Genomic DNA, 20,896 nt, shown 5'->3' on the forward strand with positions numbered 1-20,896 from the left:
ATCACCAGGGTGACTACATTGAGAAACAGATATGTAGACACAAAGAATAAGGATGTAGAGTGTTAATAAAGTCTGTTTTATTTAAAAAGCTTTAAGAGTTTCCACATTAAAAAATCAGAGGCATTACTTTTCAGCAAAACATTGTATATATAATCTGTTCCGGGTCTGACACTTTAATTGAAATTTATTTTATTTTGCAGCTTGCTGTTAATGCAGGTCACACAGAAGGTAATACTACTACTGTTATTCCTGGAGGTCGTGAAAAAGCTAATGTCAGTGATCCAATCATCAAGAATATATCAGCTTTTGCACTGCCTACAATTGATAGGAGATTTGATGCAACTTTCAAGATAGCTCGGATTGTCAGTGCAGAAATTCAGGTAAAGAAAAAACTCAACTTCAAAATATGATTCTAACATTTGGAAGTGCTGGAGTTAATGTGCTGCAATTTCAGTCTGTCATTTTTATTGCTATTAATTATCCAGAACGTATCTGTTTAATCTTTTAAAATAAAATACTCTTGTGTGTTACTGAATGGTACTTCTGATCTATCAGGTTGTTATTATTGTGACCAACAATAGTAATACCCCTCTTATTCTTTACAGTTAGCTGCATAAAAATATCAATTATTACTGAAGAAGTTCTATTAAGGTTATTTTAATGGATAATCTTGATTCTGATTTGTGAAAATTTTGCTGCTGCTGTATTAATGAACTGCAGCAAGTATACCTCTTGCACATGCTTGTCAATGATTTTCACTGAAGTGATGAGGTTCATTTAGAGGAGTTTTTTAGTAGTACCAGTAGCCTATATCTTTTATTTAGAACTAGGCATCTTGCAAGAATCATTCTGTTAAAATGCCTCCTTTTTTCATATTGTTTTTATATATCACCATGGTTATCAGTTTTCTTCTCTAAAGTGTGTATTTTCCTTTGGTTTTATTCTATTTCTGAAGGTTTCCAACTTTCCATTGTTGTCACTCCTATTAAATATATCAAATTCATTTTTATGAAAGTATGTATGTTACTACGATGTTTTGTTGGAAATTGCCACAGTGGGACTATGTTGTGCAAAAACAAAAGTGAATTATTACAAAAAAGTAAAATTAATAGTACTATTTATTTAAATCATGTAGTATTGCTATTGGTTTCAAGCTGACAGAGGCGTTCCCATATGTCTGTGCATGTTTAAAATTAGATGTACCATGTGCTATGCAATTGATGTTTGTTTTTGCCACAACAAAAAAAGTAAACATCACATGTACAACATATGTTACATGCAGTTTTAAATATGAACACCCATCTGGATATGAATATGGTGGTGCAGTATCATTAATGGCACTATTTGTTTTTAATAAATGGTGTTACTAACAGCAGTTGGCTACTTAGTTAGTTTCACGTTCCATGCATGAGTTGCATGATAATTCATAATGGTATGAAATAAGTCATTGCATGTTCACATTACAAGTTATTGTTATTATTAATAATATTATATATATTTTTAAATACACAGATGTGAGTTAACTAGTCCAACCCACCACCTTTTACACTTTACAATAACAGAAATTCTTCCATGGAATATAAGGAGTTGGTTGATGTTTTTACTTTTTTGTAAGAATTAACCTGTATAATTCAACATACTTGTCGAACAGCCTTATCTGAATAATGAGCCAGCATATGGATTCTGTAAAGCTTTTGATTTATTTTTCTGCAACATAATCATAGTTTATGGTTTACAAATGTTATGTAAATCCCCAGTGAGACCACACACAATTCAAACTAAAGGAAGGTACACAATCAACTTGTACACCATTACAACAAGATGCTCGAGCTTTCTATGCTCTTGATTTGTATCACTTTCTCGAAGGCAATACTTGTAACGCCTCTGTACTGTGGCAAGCCTTGCGTATCAGTGTAGTTGGGTGTTCACAATGCAGATATGTATCAAATGGATCATAGATTGGGATTACGAAGTACAGCAGGCCCATAAAGTTTATTTATTTAAATTTATTTAGCTTTGGAAGCACAACTTGTGCATGCTTGCCCAGGACTGTGGTCTCAGGTCTGTTTTTTCAAAATCCAGTATTATGTTAATTGACTGCTTATAAAACCTACATATGGTATATGCCTTTCACTGCATTCTAAAGATAGTCTCAGGGGTTAACCTGTTTTGAAGTGGTTTTTTTTCCGTCTGTGTGATAGGAAATACTTACAAAACTTGAGCAACCACCTGTTGTCTGTGCTCTGAAACATAAATTTCTCTCCAACATGCCATTTAGTTTTTTCAGTGATCCTGAAATAGTGACGCTCATTCAGATAATACCTAATTAGTGGAGCCTTATCTGCACATGCGTGACAGTGCATGGACCACGATGCTACAAAAAAAGCCATGAAAAAAATGTGATTTTTCTGGGAGTCATATATGGGTTCAGTTAATTACAGAGATAAAAGGTCAAATGTTTTAGCCCTTGGCCTAGTGTCCATTTATATAAATATCAGAAGAAAGGGCATAATGTAGCTCTCCTATAGCACAGGGTCAAAATTTAAAGATTAGACACTTCCTCCAGACCAAGCAAATTGAGGATGTTGGTTGGTTCTCTGCATTATAATAATCAGTAGTTCTGCATACATGCTGACTGGATCACAATGGTAAAAGTCAACCATCAGGCAAGAAATGATATTACTGCTCATATGACACCTTTTGGAATTTATCCATCATCAGATATGCAGGGGCAATTGCTGCACATGGATATGGTTTTTCCACTTATATGTGAAACAAAGATTTGCATTACTTTGTCACATTTATATTCTTTTGCATTAGGTGTAGTTTAGGACAGGCCTTAGGAAGCTTATAAAAGCACCATCTGTTCATGGGCAGTTCCTGAGAAATCCCAAAAAACCATGATTTTTGGGCACCAAATGTACTGATTGTGGGGATAGCCATGTCTATTATTTTTGTTCATGGCATATTGTAGAAATTTTCACCATCTATTCTTATGATGATATTCTCAGGAGCATAGAAACTTTTTTTTTATATCGTTATCAAGATCAGGAAGTTCAAAGTTACCATCTTTATGCACATAAAATATGCATGTAATATCTGGCCTGAGGAATAAATGTAATTTTAACCAATGTAACACTTGGCAAGAGATGTGGGGTCATTCTGAGGTCATTGAAAGGATTCTGAGTACAGAAAACTATGTTTCTAGTTGGCTTTTTTCGACAATGAGTGGTGCCATGTGGCAGTGTAAGCACCTTACTAAAATTTATTTTGTCATATTACATTCTTTGTACTTGCAAATCAAACACCACATTTTTTGTTATACTGTACGTGTAGCCTAAAAGTGTTGTGCACTTTTATGTAAAATAGTGTGCAGGGAACTTTCATTTGATGGGAGATGATTTTGTGTTAACCTTATATTATGCTTGCCAATGGCCTTGCTGCAGTTGTAACACCAGTTCCTATCAGATCACTGAAGGTAAGCGCTGTTGGGCTTGGCTAGCACTTGGATGGGTGACTGTATGAGTCTGCCGAGTGCCGTTGGCAAGGGGGGAGCACTGAGCCTTTGTGAGACCAAATGAGGAGTTATTTGGCTGAGAAGTAGTGGTTCTGGTCACAAATATTGACAATGTCCAGGAGAACGGCGTGCTGACCACATGCCTCTCCATATCCACATCCAATGACCTGTATCAGCTGAGGATGGCATGGCAGTCAGTCGGTACTGTTGGGCCTTCCGAGACCTGCTCAGACAGAGTTATTTTAGGCTTACTTATTTCTTGTTTATACATGTCAAAGTATGTAAATGTGTAGAAGTATATAAATAAACTGCCAAAACTCTACTGACCTATAGAATTCTTTTTATAAAAGCAGCATACCCTGCTATGGCAGGAGAAAGAAGGGAAGCAGTTGAAAAATGCTACTACTGGAGAACAAAAAGGTGAATATGCTCCTCTTTAAAGGACTCTGACAGAAAAAAGCAGAACCAGCCATCACAATCTTGAGTCTATCTATCTCACCAAAAATTTTGGCATGTGAACATATTCACACTTTTTTGTGCTAAAGAGAGTAGCAGAGAGACAGTGGCAGTAAAAGAGAGGGGAGACAGAGAGGAAGAGAGATGAGACAGTGATGGTCAGAGAGAGAAAGTGGCCATGTCAGAGAAAGAGAGCTATATGAAGACAATTGAAGTGGGAGCCAAAGAGAGAGGAGACATTGGAAATGAAAAAGATGAGTGGAGACCATACTTAGGTTTGAGGGGGGGGGGGGGGGGGTGCACCCATCCAGACCAATGAAATTTAAAATGAAAAAATTTGATCATGCTGCCCCATCCCATACACTCACGTGTTAAAATTAACTGCTCAAGGAATTGAAACCCCCACACCATTCCATCCCCGAGGGCATGTGTGGAGAGGAGACAATGGTTGTTGAAGAGAAGGACAGCAGACTGTAAGTGAGAAAGAAAGAGACAGTGAAAATGGGAGAGAGAAAGAATGGGGCAAAGACAATGGCAGTGAGGCAGAGTCATGGAGAAGGAGACAGTGGTATGGATCAATGAGAGAAATGGTCGAAGACTTTTGACAGTGGAACAGGTAGATAACAGAAAGTGCTGACTGGAGAAAAATCATGTGACACTGGGAGAGAGACGTATATAGACAGTGCAGTGAGAGGGAGATACTGAGTATGAAGGTTTCACTAAAAAACTAAAACTAAAAAAAAAAGAGTGTGTTCAAACAGTCCATGAAGGCCCAATGGTACTGACCAGCTGTCATGTTGTCCTCAGTCCACAGGTGTCACTGGATGCAGATACAGAGGGCATGTGGTCAGCACACCACACTCCCGGATGTATGTCAGGTTATAAAATCGGAGCCGCTACTCTTCTCAGTCAAGTAGGTCCTCAGTTTACCTCACGAGGGCTGAGTACACCCCGCTTGCCAACAGCATTAAGCAGACTGGGTGGTCACTTGTCCAAGCACTAGCCCAGTCCAACAGCGTTTAACTTCAGTGATTTAATGGGAACCAATGTTACCACTGTGGCAAGGCCGTTGGTGAAAGTTTCACTACAGAGAGAAACAAGGGGAAAAGGATTGAGAATGTTCTGTGTTAGGAGTACAAATTTGTTTGCCTGCTAAATTTTTGGTGAGGAAGGCAGAATGAGGACTGATGCAGCTGATTTCGCACATATGTTAGAGTCTTTTAAAGAGGAGCATATTTGCCTTTTGTGCTCTGACAGCTGCATTTTTCAGCTGGTGGTTAATGTTTCAATACCAGTATTGTTCATGATCCCCTGACAGAATTTTACTACCAGATGGCTTGTTTTCTCAACCACAGTTACAACTAAAGGCTTCAATGTACTTCACACCTGGTGGTCATGTTAGGAGGAATCTCAGTAAGCAAGAAAATGGTTTTTGATGATCTCGATGATGCTCATACAGTCTTTTAATCCATTTCACCTGATCAATTTGTTTGTGATTTTGCCTAACATTACGAATGAAAGCTTACTCCCTAAAGTGTTGTCAAGTTCAAAGTCCATACCAAAATCCATATTTATTGCTTCCAAATCAAAGTGTACCATTTGAGAGTTACAACAAGAACAGTAGGGCTATGCAGTTATCTCTATTGTCCACTGAGAAAAACTGATGAAATGAGACCTTGTAGTTGGTTCTCCTGCTAAATCTCAGCACCCACTGGATTTCCAACTTACCTTCCTCATTCTCTCAACAAAAAACACACACACTCCCAAATCTATACAAACAGAAACCACATTTAGCTCCATTCGCTTCTAAGTGTTTTGTCCAAACAAATTTGAAAAATATAGACATTGCAATTACCAAAGGAGAACTTCAGATTACTTCAAAAAATCGAAAAGCTCTTTTAGACACACTTAGACTTAGCCACAAGCTTTGGTGCACGCATTGTAGTGCAGTGGTTACAATTCTTGGCTGATGTGTTGTGGGTCGCCAGTTCAAACCATACCTCCAACAGTTAACTGTTATTTAGTATTCACCTTTTTGTGGAAGGTTCTTGAAATATGTTTATATGTTCTAAAATATTTGGTGTTTGTATAAATATCTGGACTATCCCCCCAGGAATAGTTCTTGTTCAGACAGCCAGGGTAAACATGCTTTCACTTCTAAGTGTTGTACTTCACTGATGACCCTACTTTTGGATTTGGACTTGATTATGGCTATGACATGACATTGTTTGGTGGAGATGCCGAATGCTTCAGAATACCTACATCACAATGGCTCCAGTAAGGCAGTGTAAAAGATGTCACCTGCATGGACAGAAGTGGATTACAAGTACTGCCTTTGGTTGTTGATGGATATAACTGCAGCAAATTAGCAAAGAAGCTATGTGTGAAATTGTTCCCTAACAGATCACTCCCCTGCATATCTTTTGTCACAGGCATTGAACTCCTTTTCTTACAGAAGGTGTTTCATTGCCTGGTAAGGAATTGATTTACAAAAAGGGCATTAAGGAAGTTGCAGATGATGAAAGTCAGGATAATCTAGAGAAGCATAGATTCAAAAACAGATATGAATGACAGTTATCTCTGTCACAAGTTTCCATAAATTATCATTCACATAATGTAGCCACTGGGCGAGCAATGGACGTGCTGTAGGGCAAGTTGATAGCACGCAAGTTCTCACAGCAAAACAGTCTTCAGAATAAAGATCAGTCCCCAGAGAGAGCACAGAAATAAAATAATGGGTATCACAATTACAGAAGAAACTAACCATTGGTCATGCTTATGGTAACAGTAACAGGGGTCAGCCAAAACAGCTTACCATGCTACATGCTGATCTGCAGCACCAGTATCTTGTGGTGCAGATGTAGCAATAGTACAGTCACAATCATCGTAACAATGTGCCTAGAAACTCTAAATATTATGAGTGGTTCATGGGTGACTAACCTAGGCTGTTTCCAAGGTAATGGGAAGAACTGGCCACTAAATGCAGATAACTGCCTTACACCAAGCCTTACAGTGTTGACACCTGTAGAAACTGCAATGGAATGGGCTGGAGAGCTGCTCCCAAGGTTATTTAAAGACTGGTCAATAGGCTAAGGTGCACCTTCATGGCACAGAACTGGCACAAAGTCTCAGAACTTGGGAGAACTCTGTATGCCTCCACCAGTGCATGGCTTCAACAGTGATTCTAAGCAATGTCCAAAAACTGAACTAGATTGTACTGTCATTTGCGTTTTTTATTTTAGTTAAACGGGGAATGTTAAATTTGTCATTCCCCCTTCAAGCGATGGTCCCCTATGTAGACAGTACCTTATTACTGTGTGTGGAGTTGGGAAAATTAATTTAGATGTGTCAAATCAGTAATTATATTTGATGTCTTATTAATTAATTAATGAACTGGGCTAGGTTAGGTATCAGTTTACTCGGAATTTTATTTGGAATACGAATCTTGATCAGATTTAAAGGATTAATTTGAACACTCTCTCTTCCTTTGTGGTGAGGACTGGTCTGGACAGATGCTGTGGTCTTGTCAAGTGTGTTTTATGTTTGACCAAGTTACTGCATTACAGCTGCCTCCTCAAGTGTACGATTTGGGCAACGGCTGCCCTCAAAGAAAACAGAGCCCTTTTCAACTCCAGTACACAACAACAACAAAAAACACACAAATTAAGACACTTAATAAATAAGACTAAAACTTTTTAATGAATGGTACCTAGCAGAACTACCTGTGTACACAATATTATATAAAATAATTCCTCAGCCTAAGTACAATTTTCCCTCAATACTGCCTCCATTTATTTTTACAGTTTTTAATTTCGTTGTGAGAAGGAGGTCAGTGTGACCTACGGGGACCCTTCCCACAGACAATATTTATCAGCACGGTAATGACTATCATTAACATGACCCAGATCATGACACTAAATTAAAACATTAGTTTTACTGGATGAATCACTGGACAAGAACTCAATGGGCCCTATAATTTTACACTAAACACTGGCACTCACAACTCCTGGTCAGGTGAACAGAAGGACACATCCTGCTGTTGACTCTGTCGGCAGGGGATAATTGGAGAGCAGGTGGGTCAGTCCTTTAACTAGCCAAAGCAGCGATCACTACGCTTCACGGCTGCACTGATCACATCCCAGTGACAGGAGCAGCACCCTTTTGTCAATGCCTCTGAAACACCACTCCAGTGCCTCACACCATTGTTCCCTACTGACCTGTGACCTCGTGAGGCATGTGCTTGCTGCAAGCTGTCACCACTTTGTAATAAGCCATTTGGTTAGTGCTTCAAACACACCAAAGACTTGTGTCTTTGGCATTCTCTGAGGGAGGAGCCAGCAACAGGATATATATGGTGACCCAGTTGCGGAATGTTCTCTCATAGTCTTCAGCTGTCACAGTAAAACCTTAGATTAGATTCAGTTTTCATTCCATAAACCCAAAAATGAGATGATTCTTGTGGGTGTGGAACAAGTCAGAGAGTATAACATAAAAAACATGAAACATACAGATATAATACTCATTACCCTGTTCATTTGTCAGGAGATTGTCAAAATAGGAGAATACATTACAGTAAAATGGAATTGCTAATATTCACACAATTGAAACACTGTCAGAATGAAACACAATTATGCACTTTTAATAAATTTATCATACAAAAAATACCTAATTTTGTCTTTTGTGACCAAGTGCTTTTAAAATTGAAATCTAACAGACATTTTTACTTAAGCTGGTCTAACAGTCCCTGTTAAGATATTCATCTGTAGAGTGTAAGGAGTTGTCTGTCAAAAAGTCTTTCAAACTCTGTTTAATCTGTGCCTTATCTGAAAACAAGTTTTTAATTGTTGCTGGCAATGTATTTAAAATGTGTTTTCCTGAATATTGGACCTCTTTTTGGACCATGGTAAGTGATTTTAGGTCTTTATGTTGAGTTTTCTTATTCCTAGTATTGATACCATGTATTGAGCTATTGGTTGGAAATAGAGATATATTACTTGGAGCAAATTTCGTTAAGGAATAAATACACTGAGAAGCCGTCGCTAGAATACAAAGTTCCTTGAATGGGTTTCTACATCATGTTCTTGAATTTACACTATGAATGGGTCTTATTACATGCTTTTGCACGCTAAAAACTTTTGCTCTGTTTGCCCAGTTTCCCCAGAATATGATCCCATATGACAACTTGTGGTCTCTGTCATAGCACTTCAACTTTTGAGTGCCAAACACTAATACAGTACCTTAAGGCAACATGATCCTTTCCTACCCTTCTGTTTCTTCTCAGTTACATCTCTTGGCTTAATATAGTGTTATAATATTCCCTTTAATACTATGTTTATTGTTTTCTCTTCTCCCCCATGTTTATTTTCCCATTGAAATCACTATGCCTGGATGAGGTTTCTAGATAGATACTAGTCTCAACACAAGACAGCTTTTTCTGTTACAGATCAATGTTTCCCATACTTTCTATTTTCTAGAAGTGCTAAAGGAACTGTGTGTTGAGACCAACAGAATCATAATGATATTGTGATTGTTCATCTCCAGCTACCCCTTTTTCTTAACTAATTTTCTTCCCCACATTAAGTCATTCTCCTCTTACTATGCATTTTTTGCCGTGTATTCTTTGAGATGTCTCCTGATAGTAGTGTTTGACCACCCTTGACATAAAAAAATATAAGAATTTGACACTTAATAACTCATCTAACCCCCCTTCATCCTATTTACCTAGTGAAATGTTAGCATCATATAAATTTTATGATTCGATTCTAGATAGTAGCCTGAGTGACAGTGGTGTGCACATGCGAGCATGTGTGTGTGTGTGTGTGTGTGTGTGTGTGTGTTCGCCATGTTCAATCTAACTTCTTGACACTATTGTGAAGTCCCTGGTATTAGAGATCTGTCTATGGAAAATAATAGGGCAGGATATACTGAACCTATTTGGTATCTCGAACTGAACAGTGAACCCTTGCCAGGTTCCCATTTTGTGGAAACCCATTAAGCTGGGTTCATGGCTGCATGGTAAATGCTTGTCTAGTGAATACAAGGCCCACAAGAAAGACAGGTGGCAGCATGTACATCATGAAGGTAGGCCTGAGCTCACTTGCTTGCTTAACTAAGCAGACAAAATGCACTTCTAAACCTGTTAACTCACAACTGGGTGTGTACGTGCCAGTGAGAATTGCATCTTCTACTGGAATCTGGTATTGTGAAGTCTTATTGACTACTGGTCATACAAAAAAATTTAAGATAATTTCTCAACATAATGGTATAACAGCTTGTTTGTAGCATTTAATCTCTGCTGTGTAACAGTCCTCTTTTCATACAAGATATGCAATCATCTTGACATGATTTTAATTTTATTGTACCCCAGTACAGCTGTAACAAATAATTAGTAGGCCTAAGCACTTTCTATCACCATAATAGTGGATTCCAGAAGAATATGCAATTCTTGTTTGTACATACACATCCAGTTAACAGGTGTCGAAATGCAGTTTTTCTGCTGAGTAGAGCAAGTGAGTTTTTCTGCTGAGTAGAGCAAGCAAGTGAGCGAGCTCAGCCTACCTTCGTGATGTACGCACCACTGCCTGTCTTTCTCATAGGCCTCAGGTGAATAGTGATTCTTCGCTGCTGCATTTTAGTGATCAAGGCATGAGATATGAACTGTGATCCATTGTCCAACAAGATCCCTTTGGGGTTACCAAACTTATCAGCGTAATGCCACAAACACCTCACAAGAGCAATAGCTGACGTTATTCTCATGGAATAGAAAATAGTATACAGGGTGTATCAAGAACAATCATCTGGTTTAAAAAAGCATAACTATCATGTTACTTGAGATATGTGTGTGAATAATGTACTGTTGGAAAGAGCAAACTCTCAAGTCAGCAGTGTGTGCTCACTTCAGGTCTACTAAAAATGGTGTCGGGACAACAGAAAGTGTTTTGTGTTCTACGTTTTGTGCAGTTCAGCATGGCTTTTGTACTTGGTATGGTGTGGATCCTCCTATAGCACAGAACATTAGACAATGGCATGAACAGTTCCAAGATGCAGGTTATTTGTGTAAAGGCAAATCGCTGGGCCATCCTTGAGTGTCTGACAGACTTCGAATGCATCCACCATAGTTCCACAAGGAGGCTGCAAAAACCAGTTTGCCATGCAGCTCAACAGCTCAACATGCCCCTGATGTCCATCTGGCATGGGTTTTGTTGATGTTTACACATGAAACCACACAAAATTCAGCTACTGCAAACTCTTCATTAAGGTGACAAATAACAACATGTGAAGTTCTGTAATTTCATTCTTAGGCAAGATGGAGGATGACAGTTTTCTTCCACACTTAGTGTTTAGTGACAAGGCAACATTCCATTTAAATGGAAAGCTGAACCATCATAATGTGAGAATAGGGAGTATCAAACAACCACACAAAGCTGTACAACATGAGAGGGACTTTCCAAAATTTAAAGTGTTTTGTGCAGTTCACAGGAAAAGGTGTATGGTCCATTTTTCTTTGCTGAAAAGTCTGTTACAGGAAGCACATATCTTTATATGCCTGAGAACTATCTTTTCCCACAGCTGGAGACTGATTTGAATGACTTCATTCACCAACAGTATAGGACACCACTCACTGGCATCTGGAAGCGCATGTATTTTTAAATCAAAGAATTACTGAACACTGGATCGATCACACTTGAACAAATGATTCAACCTTAGATTACTGGCCTCCAAGGCCACCAGACTTGATTGTATGTGATTATTTCTTGTGGAGGGGTTTATAAAAGACTGTTTATGTGACTCCGTTAACAGCAACAATGAATGAACTGAGACTTTACATAACAGCAACTGTGGAAGCTGTAACTCAAGACATGCTCCCTGCAGTGTGGGAACAATTTGTATACCACACTGACATATGCGATGCATCTCAAGGGGGTGCATATTGAACACCTTTGAAAAGGTATGAAAAAAAACTTTTTGAATTTCCCATTCACCAAAAAACAAAATTCATTGTATATGTTTACTAGTTTGAGGAATACAGGCATGCCAACTTAGATTATTCTTTTTGATACAAACTGTACGTTTTAAATTAATCTAGGATGGCAAAAAGAAACTGAGTTCCACCTCTGCCTATAGGGGGACTTCCCACTACGTATCTACTGAGAGTAGTTCTCACAGTGCAGATGCAAAGATGTGCTGCAATAATCTCATAATTCTTTCTCTTGCTGGCTTAGCCTTCTGGCACATGAGACACGTGGTTAATTGTTTCACAGTATCTAATTCCATCTTCTTGGAGTGCACATCCTGTTTCAGCATAGCGAGACACCTTGCCACCCAATAGTGTCTAAATAACAGGTGGGTCCACTGCATGAGCTTGGCCTGTCTTGCAGTTCTGCAAATGAGGTGACGTGCTCCCTTCCCTAATCCTTTTCTCAAGCTTTTTCTCAGGCAGCCAGGGGGGACACTCTCACTTGGCTCTCCTGTGCAGGAGAGCTTCTGTAAAATTTGGAAGGTAGGAGATGAAGTACTGGCAGAAGTGAAGCTGTGAGGACAGGGTGTGAGTCGTACTTGGGTAGCTCAGAGGGTAAAGCACTTGCCCATGAAAGGCAAAGTCCCCATGTTCAAGTCTCGGTCTGGCAAACCATTTTAATCTGCCAGGAAGTTTCATGAAGAAAGATGTCTATCCATTGCCACACATTGCTAACATTGTAGACTGCCTGAAAGGGACAAAGTACATATTTGTCAACTGTGGATGTGGAGACAGGCTAATGGTAAATCTGGGTTTATGAGGCTGACTTGGAACAGCTTGCCTTCATTACTCTTGACAGCCTCTGTTACATTAAAGGTATGCCATTTAGACTGTGTAATGCACCAGCATATGATGCACAACCTGCTGCAAAATCTTAAAGGGACGATGTCTCAGTGTCATCTGATTCAAAATGTCATTTTTTGAAAGTGTTTGAACTACATCTCATCCACCTGCCAACCATGGCAAAATGTATTCAGACTGCAGACCTTTGCCCCAGTCCAAGAAAGCCCCTCTTCACTGGCCAAGAAATAAAAATCCTGGGCATCTATCACATAATTTTGTGTTTTGAGAATTTTTCTTGGAAAGTGCACATGCTACCAACAATTGGACTTTTGTACCAAGGCATGTCCATTACAGTAACGATTGTTGCAAGATGAGAAGTTTTCCTGGAATGAGGTGCAAGAAAGCTCTCTACTTGTGCTTAAGGAGAGAGTAACTTCTTCAGTCCTAGCATTGTAGTAAGAGATTACTGAGGCAGAACTTTAAACTGACACTGTTGGTTATGATATAAGTGCAGTTCTAGTGAAAATTCAGGAAGGTGACTAAAAGGCAACAGTTTATGTCAGAGATGAAATATTCTACACGTGAGAAAGAGTGCCTTGGAGCTGTTTGGGTTATATACAAGTTCTGGATTTATTAGTTTAGCCAATCATTCTTTGTTGTGATAAGCCACCATTCTCTATGCTGGCTTATTAGCTTGAAGGATCCATTGGGTTGACTATCAAGATGGGAATTCAGGCTTTTGGGGGTATGACGTCACAGTGATATACAAAAGCAGATGCAAAATCAAAGATTCCAACTGCCTTTCAAGTAATACTGTAGTAGAACACAGCAGTGTGCATGAAATCTGTCATTGCTGCATTAAATGACATTACTGTTAAATAGAGGGAAGATCGAGCACCGCTGAAAACCATAGACATCTTGAAGGATCGGGAACCAACCAAAGGAGAGTTCTAATTAATAAATGGTGCATTGTATAAAGGGAACTGTGACCCCTGTTGAATTGAAATGGTACTAGTCATCCCAGCTCATCTACGGCCAGCTGTCTGCAAGCATTTCCATGGCACTCCAACATCAGGAGACCTAGGATTCATGATGACTCTAGACATAAACAGATGCAGGAATCACTGGCCAGGTCTTGACAGGCCCATTATGCTGTGAGACACTGTAAGGGATGCCAATAATAAAAGAACCTGCTGCTGTTACCTCTGGGGCATCTGGTATCAGACCCACCTCTAGCAGTGCCATTGTGCTGTATAGGTATCAATCTCTCATGGAGGTTCGTGAACTCAGCAAACAGGAATTGATGGACAAGAGTCTGCACTGACTACCTCACCTGCTATGCAGTCACCAAAAGTGCCAACTGCTGCAGCTCCATAAATTGTGGAGTTCCTTGTAGAAGACATCATTTGGAAGCACAAAGCACCCTTTGTGATGATGTTTCATCTGAAAAAGTTTTCCAGTCGAGACTAATATCAAAGGTAATTTCATGTTCTGACATAACATGCAGCATAATAACTGTCTACCATCCACAGATTAGTGGTCCCACACAACACTTTAATAAAACATTGGCAGATATGCTCTCAATATACATTAATGTAAAACAGAGAGAATGGGGTACTGTACTGCCTGTCACAACATTCGCATACAGTACAGTGAACCAAGACACTGAGCACTTAACACTGTTTTTTCTGCTTCACGGTCATGAGGGCTAGTCAACAATCTACATCTACATCTACATTTATACTCCGCAAGCCACCCAACGGTGTGTGGCGGAGGGCACTTTACGTGCCACTGTCATTATCTCCCTTTCCTGTTCCAGTTGCGTATGGTTCGCGGAAAGAACGACTGTCTGAAAGCCTCTGTGCGCGCTCTAATCTCTCTAATTTTACATTCGTGATCTCCTCGGGAGGTATAAGTAGGGGGAAGCAATATATTCGATACCTCATCCAGAAACGCACCCTCTCGAAACCTGGCGAGCAAGCTACACCGCGATGCAGAGCGCCTCTCTTGCAGAGTCTGCCACTTGAGTTTGTTAAACATCTCCGTAACGCTATCACGGTTACCAAATAACCCTGTGACGAAACGCGCCGCTCTTCTATGGATCTTCTCTATCTCCTCCGTCAACCCGATCTGGTACGGATCCCACACTGATGAGCAATACTCAAGTATAGGTCGAACGAGTGTTTTGTAAGCCACCTCCTTTGTTGATGGACTACATTTTCTAAGGACTCTCCCAATGAATCTCAACCTGGTACCCGCCTTACCAACAATTAATTTTATATGATCATTCCACTTCAAATCGTTCCGCACGCATACTCCCAGATACACTCCTGGAAATTGAAATAAGAACACCGTGAATTCATTGTCCCAGGAAGGGGAAACTTTATTGACACATTCCTGGGGTCAGATACATCACATGATCACACTGACAGAACCACAGGCACATAGACACAGGCAACAGAGCATGCACAATGTCGGCACTAGTACAGTGTATATCCACCTTTCGCAGCAATGCAGGCTGCTATTCTCCCATGGAGACGATCGTAGAGATGCTGCATGTAGTCCTGTGGAACGGCTTGCCATGCCATTTCCACCTGGCGCCTCAGTTGGACCAGGGTTCGTGCTGGACGTGCAGACCGCGTGAGACGACGCTTCATCCAGTCCCAAACATGCTCAATGGGGGACAGATCCGGAGATCTTGCTGGCCAGGGTAGTTGACTTACACCTTCTAGAGCACGTTGGGTGGCACGGGATACATGCGGACGTGCATTGTCCTGTTGGAACAGCAAGTTCCCTTGCCGGTCTAGGAATGGTAGAACGATGGGGCTGCACGATGTTGGGGCGTGAGCGGAAGACGGCCTAACGGTGTGCGGGACCGTAGCCCAGCTTCATGGAGACGGTTGCGAATGGTCCTCGCCGATACCCCAGGAGCAACAGTGTCCCTAATTTGCTGGGAAGTGGCGGTGCGGTCCCCTACGGCACTGCGTAGGATCCTACGGTCTTGGCGTGCATCCGTGCGTGGCTGCGGTCCGGTCCCAGGTCGACGGGCACGTGCACCTTCCGCCGACCACTGGCGACAACATCGATGTACTGTGGAGACCTCACGCCCCACGTGTTGAGCAATTCGGCGGTACGTCCACCCGGCCTCCCGCATGCCCACTATACGTCCTCGCTCAAAGTCCGTCAGCTGCACATACGGTTCATGTCCACGCTGTCGCGGCATGCTACCAGTGTTAAAGACTGCGATGGAGCTCCGTATGCCACGGCAAACTGGCTGACACTGACGGCGGCGGTGCACAAATGCTGCGCAGCTAGCGCCATTCGACGGCCAACACCGCGGTTCCTGGTGTGTCCGCTGTGCCGTGCATGTGATCATTGCTTGTACAGCCCTCTCGCAGTGTCCGGAGCAAGTATGGTGGGTCTGACACACCGGTGTCAATGTGTTCTTTTTTCCATTTCCAGGAGTGTATTTTACAGAAGTAACTGCTACCAGTGTTTGTTTCGCTATCATATAATCATACAATAATGGATCTTTCTTTCTATGTATTCGCAATACATTACATTTGTCTATATTAAGGGTCAGTTGCCACTCCCTGCAGCAAGTGCCTATCCGCTGCAGATCTTCCTGCATTTCGCTACAATTTTCTAGTGCTGCAACTTCTCTGTATACTACAGCATCATCCGCGAAAAGCCGCATGGAACTTCCGACACTATCTACTAGGTCATTTATATATATTGTGAAAAGCAATGGTCCCATAACACTCCCCTGTGGCACGCCAGAGGTTACTTTAATGTCTGTAGACGTCTCTCCGTTGATAACAACATGCTGTGTTCTGTTTGCTAAAAACTCTTCAATCCAGCCACACAGCTGGTCTGATATTCCGTAGGCTCTTACTTTGTTTATCAGGCGACAGTGCGGAACTGTATCGAACGCCTTCCGGAAGTCAAGAAAAATAGCATCTACCTGGGAGCCTGTATCTAATATTTTCTGGGTCTCATGAACAAATAAAGCGAGTTGGGTTTCACACGATCACTGATTCCGGAATCCATGTTGATTCCTACATAGTAGATTCTGAGTTTCCAAAAACGACATGATACTCGAGCAAAAGACATGTTCTAAAATTCTACAACAGATCGACGTCAGAGATATAGGTCTATAGTTTTGCGCATCTGCTCGACGACCCTTCTTGAAGACTGGGACTACCTGTGCTCTTTTCCAATCATTTGGAACCTTCTGTTCCTCTAGAGACTTGCGGTACACGGCTGTTAGAAGGGGGGCAAGTTCTTTCGCGTACTCTGTGTAGAATCGAATTGGTATCCCGTCAGGTCCAGTGGACAATAAGCACCTTGTTCCAGTTTCAGACATATGATACTCAGGATCACTACATGAAATACGAGGGTTGCCCAGAAAATAATGCACCTCATTTTTTTCTCAGGTGAAAACAATGCTATGAATGTGAAATGTTACATATGTATTATTTGAAATCTCCTAAGTATGCACGCCAAGTTTCCGTCACACCCAACAGATAGCATAGCTGCAGGACAGTTTCAAAATGATGTAGGTGATGTACGTTAAAAGCAACATGCCATCACTGAATTTCTCACTACAGAGAAAGAATCTGTGAGGAATATTCACAAACACTTGTGCAAAGTATATGAAGCATCTGCAGTCAACAGAAGTACAGTTAGCCACTGGGCACAGAAGGTGAGGTCACCAGGAGGCGGTTCGGTGGAGCTCCACAATTTGCAGTGATCAGAGAGACCATCCAAGACTGTCACACCTGACATGTTGCAGCGAGCTGATGTTGTCATGCATGAGGACAGAAGCATTATGACTCGGCATTTTGAGGATGATGAGGAGGTGATTTACACAGTGAAGCACTGGCTCTGCCACCAGGACAAGGATTGGCACCAACAGGGCATACACACCCATGTTTTGCGCTGGAGGAAGGCCATAAAATGGGATAGAGATTATGTGGGTGTGTAGATAAAACATCATTCTTTTGTATGTGTAATTCTCATTATGTTCAATAAAGAATTATTGAAGAAAAAATGTGCACTGCATTACTTTGTGGGCAACCCTCGTACATAATCACCAGCGCCAAAGAAGTAAGGCAGCTGGCTTGAATGTGGACACTGGATGTCCAGAAGAAAGACAAAAGTGCTGTAAGGCTAAGCATTGGTGAGTGAGATAGAGCCCAGGAGGCTTAGTATGGATTTTTATGCTTGTGTGGACAATGGGACTATAAAAAAAGTTCTAAAGCACTGCTTTTGGTGGTATCATATCCTTTGTCACTACTTGTATGTCACATTTGAAGTCGAGAATTATGACCCTTCAACAAGACAGCAAAAGTACAGGAACACTGTCCTTGTCCTGCCTATGAAGCCCTACTACAGTCCAGAGGTGCAGATTGACAATGGGAGGCTCAAGGAAACAAAGACCCTCTCAACAGTTGTGAAATTATGGCAGGAGGGGCTACCTTCAATGTGCTTCATAATGAAGAGCATGTGACATGACCAGAATGTGAACATCAGCCAGTACCGCCATAAATAGAACCATTGACAAGGTCTAGATCCAGGGTACTGTTGTCAGCACCAATGAGAACTTCTGAAACAGTGAGTTGCTGTTTCTCCAGGTGAGGGTGTAATGTCATGACCTGTGGGGCATGCGCCATATCATAATGGTTAGCATCACTGGCTAGCATATTGTGGATCACCAGTGCAAACCTGACCACCAGCAATTATTTATTACTAGCCTTTTCCCCTTGGCTTCACCTGCGTAAGTGTTTGACATGTATATTGAACACACCACCTTGTTCCCCTCTCTGTGTCCACCCCATTCTCCCAACTATATCTGTCTATCTCATCCTCCCCACTCTCTTTGTCTCTTCATCTCCTCCTCCATTCCCCTATATTTCCTCCATCCCCTCTCTGTCACTATGTCTTTCTCTCCCCTTCCTCTAACCAATCCTCCTCCCTCCATCTCTGCCTCCCCCTCTTCCTTTTTCACCTGCACATTACCATTCTACATCTTCCACTTCCCTCATGGATCTCCCCTTCATCCTTATGCCATATCCATCCCTTCCTCTATCCTTTTAAGACTGTGCCCAGCCAATCTCATCTCCATGTGTAGCCCCTGCAGTACTGTTAAATGATGCAGGCTGATACTGCTCCCACAACACACCTGTCATGCACGGCAGGCTACATATCAGGGGCTTCAAAATCATTTATTTGCCCCTGACATCAAGGCCATCATGCAGAGCAGGTGGATAATGCAGGGCAGTACTACTCCAACACAACTTACTAGTCATGCTGGGCAGCCTACCTGTTGGGGCCTGGACCACCATTTCTTACCCCTGACATGTAAACTGCCCTACAAAGCAGACTGATTTGGTGGGCCAACACAGTTCCAGTGGAACATGCCTGTTGTGTAGGGAGACAATATGCCAAGGGCTGAAAAAGACATTTTTGGCTGCATGTCTGTTCCTATTGGAGCTAAAAAAAAAAAAGTAAACTCCTCCCGAACAGGCCATGAAGGCCCAAAGGTATTGACTGGCCGCCATGCCATCCTCAGCCCACAGGTGTCACTGGATGCGGATATGGAGAGGCATGTGGTCAGCACACCACTCTCGTGGCCGTATGTCAATTTCTGAGACTGGAGCCACTACTTCTCAATCAAGTAGCTCCTCAGTTTGCCTCACAAGGGCTGAGTGCATCCTGCTTGCCAATAGCACTCAGCAGACCGGATGGTCACCTATCCAAGTGCTAGCCCAGCCTGACAGCACTTAACTTGGGTGACCTGATGAGAATTGGTGTTACCATTGCAGCAAGGCCATTGGCACTCCTACTGGAGCTAGGAAGCTATAAATCCCACAATGGTGGTACCAAGAGGCCACATTTGGTTGAAATTGATCCAGGGGTTTGGGAGAAGATCACTCATACACACACACACACACACACACACACACACACACACACACACACACACACACACACACACAAGTTTGATATTTATCATTTCTCGAAAGTTGTTGAAATATCATATGTTTGTAATTTCTGTACATTCAGGAATATTTGATGTTTGTATAAATACAGGCAACCATCAATATTCAGTGTTCATGTAAACAACTGCATTCTCCATCCAAGAGGTCAGTTCTGTTCTGGTTGTACATTGGTGTCAGTACTAAATGTGCTTTCTCTTTTAAGTGTTGTACTTAACTTATGTACCTGCCTTCAAATTTAGACTTGATTGTGGTTTTGATATGTAAAAGACACATTTGTTTTAGGTTGTTGAAGGTGTAATTTATTACATCTGGCTAGAAGTTTGTAGCACCAACTCCAACGGTGGAGAAGATGATGCCAGTTCTGATTGCATTATAACAGGAGGATCGGTAAGCATTATATCATAGAAACATGAAACAAAAACAGTTCATATTCTATGCATCTCCGTTTCCTTTCATAATACCCATGTTCACTGACACCTGTGTTTGAAATTGTATCTCTTTAATCTCATTTTTTCCCACTGTGAATAGTTTGTATGACATGTAAGTTTCATACAGTAAAGAATGTAACTAACTGAGTCTTGCCTCTCATGCCTTGTATTCTACCATCTGTAATGTTCTCTGTAGTCCAGTGCATTCAAATCTCATACCAAAACTTCATGTTTGGATCATTTTAAAAAGAATGCAGTCAACCTTATGCACTGGTTTTTTACTGTGGACAACACGTCATGTAAAAAATAAACCCACTTTCAGTCAGTGCAGCTATTAATTTTGCACCAGAAGTCAAGTTGATCTCACCTGTAAGAAAGATGATAAGAAGTTTCATCTAGAATACAAAAAGAGTTATTCTTGATAATGATATTGCAAAGGACAAAGCAATAACTGGCACATACAAAACAAGTGTTCTAGAGAAATGTGATGAAGGAAAAAAACAAAGTAGCTCCATTTCAGCAGAATGCATCTGCATACAAGGTGTCCTTTGGCAATGGGCAAGCTGAGGGGTTTGGAGCTCAAATTTATCCACCCTATTTACAAGATTTGGCTCTGCTTTCTACCTACCACTGGCCCTCCCCCCTCCCCCCACCTCTGCTCACAACCACACATACATTACCTGTGGTGGTA

General features: G+C 41.2%; 1 protein-coding gene and 1 pseudogene across 14 annotated transcripts in view; both read left to right on the forward strand.

The window, feature by feature from the left end:
- LOC126188844 (uncharacterized) overlaps positions 1-20,896 on the forward strand; it is a 2,133,693-nt gene that overhangs the window by 1,634,182 nt on the left and 478,615 nt on the right. For 3 of the 14 annotated variants that reach the window (XM_049930483.1, XM_049930468.1, XM_049930482.1), the window contains exon 9: positions 20,060-20,164. The exons of 7 other annotated variants lie outside the window; for them this stretch is intronic. In XM_049930483.1, coding sequence (XP_049786440.1) covers positions 20,060-20,164 — 105 coding nt within the window. Of the gene's footprint in view, positions 1-200; positions 381-20,059; positions 20,165-20,896 lie in introns of all 14 variants that reach the window. 4 more of the 14 variants (XM_049930476.1, XM_049930485.1, XM_049930471.1 and 1 more) reach the window with 3 other exon arrangements.
- Positions 3,428-3,546, forward strand: LOC126189963 (5S ribosomal RNA; annotated as a pseudogene).

Source organism: Schistocerca cancellata, chromosome 5 (assembly GCF_023864275.1).
Source record: "Schistocerca cancellata isolate TAMUIC-IGC-003103 chromosome 5, iqSchCanc2.1, whole genome shotgun sequence".
Lineage (NCBI taxonomy): Eukaryota > Metazoa > Arthropoda > Insecta > Orthoptera > Acrididae > Schistocerca > Schistocerca cancellata.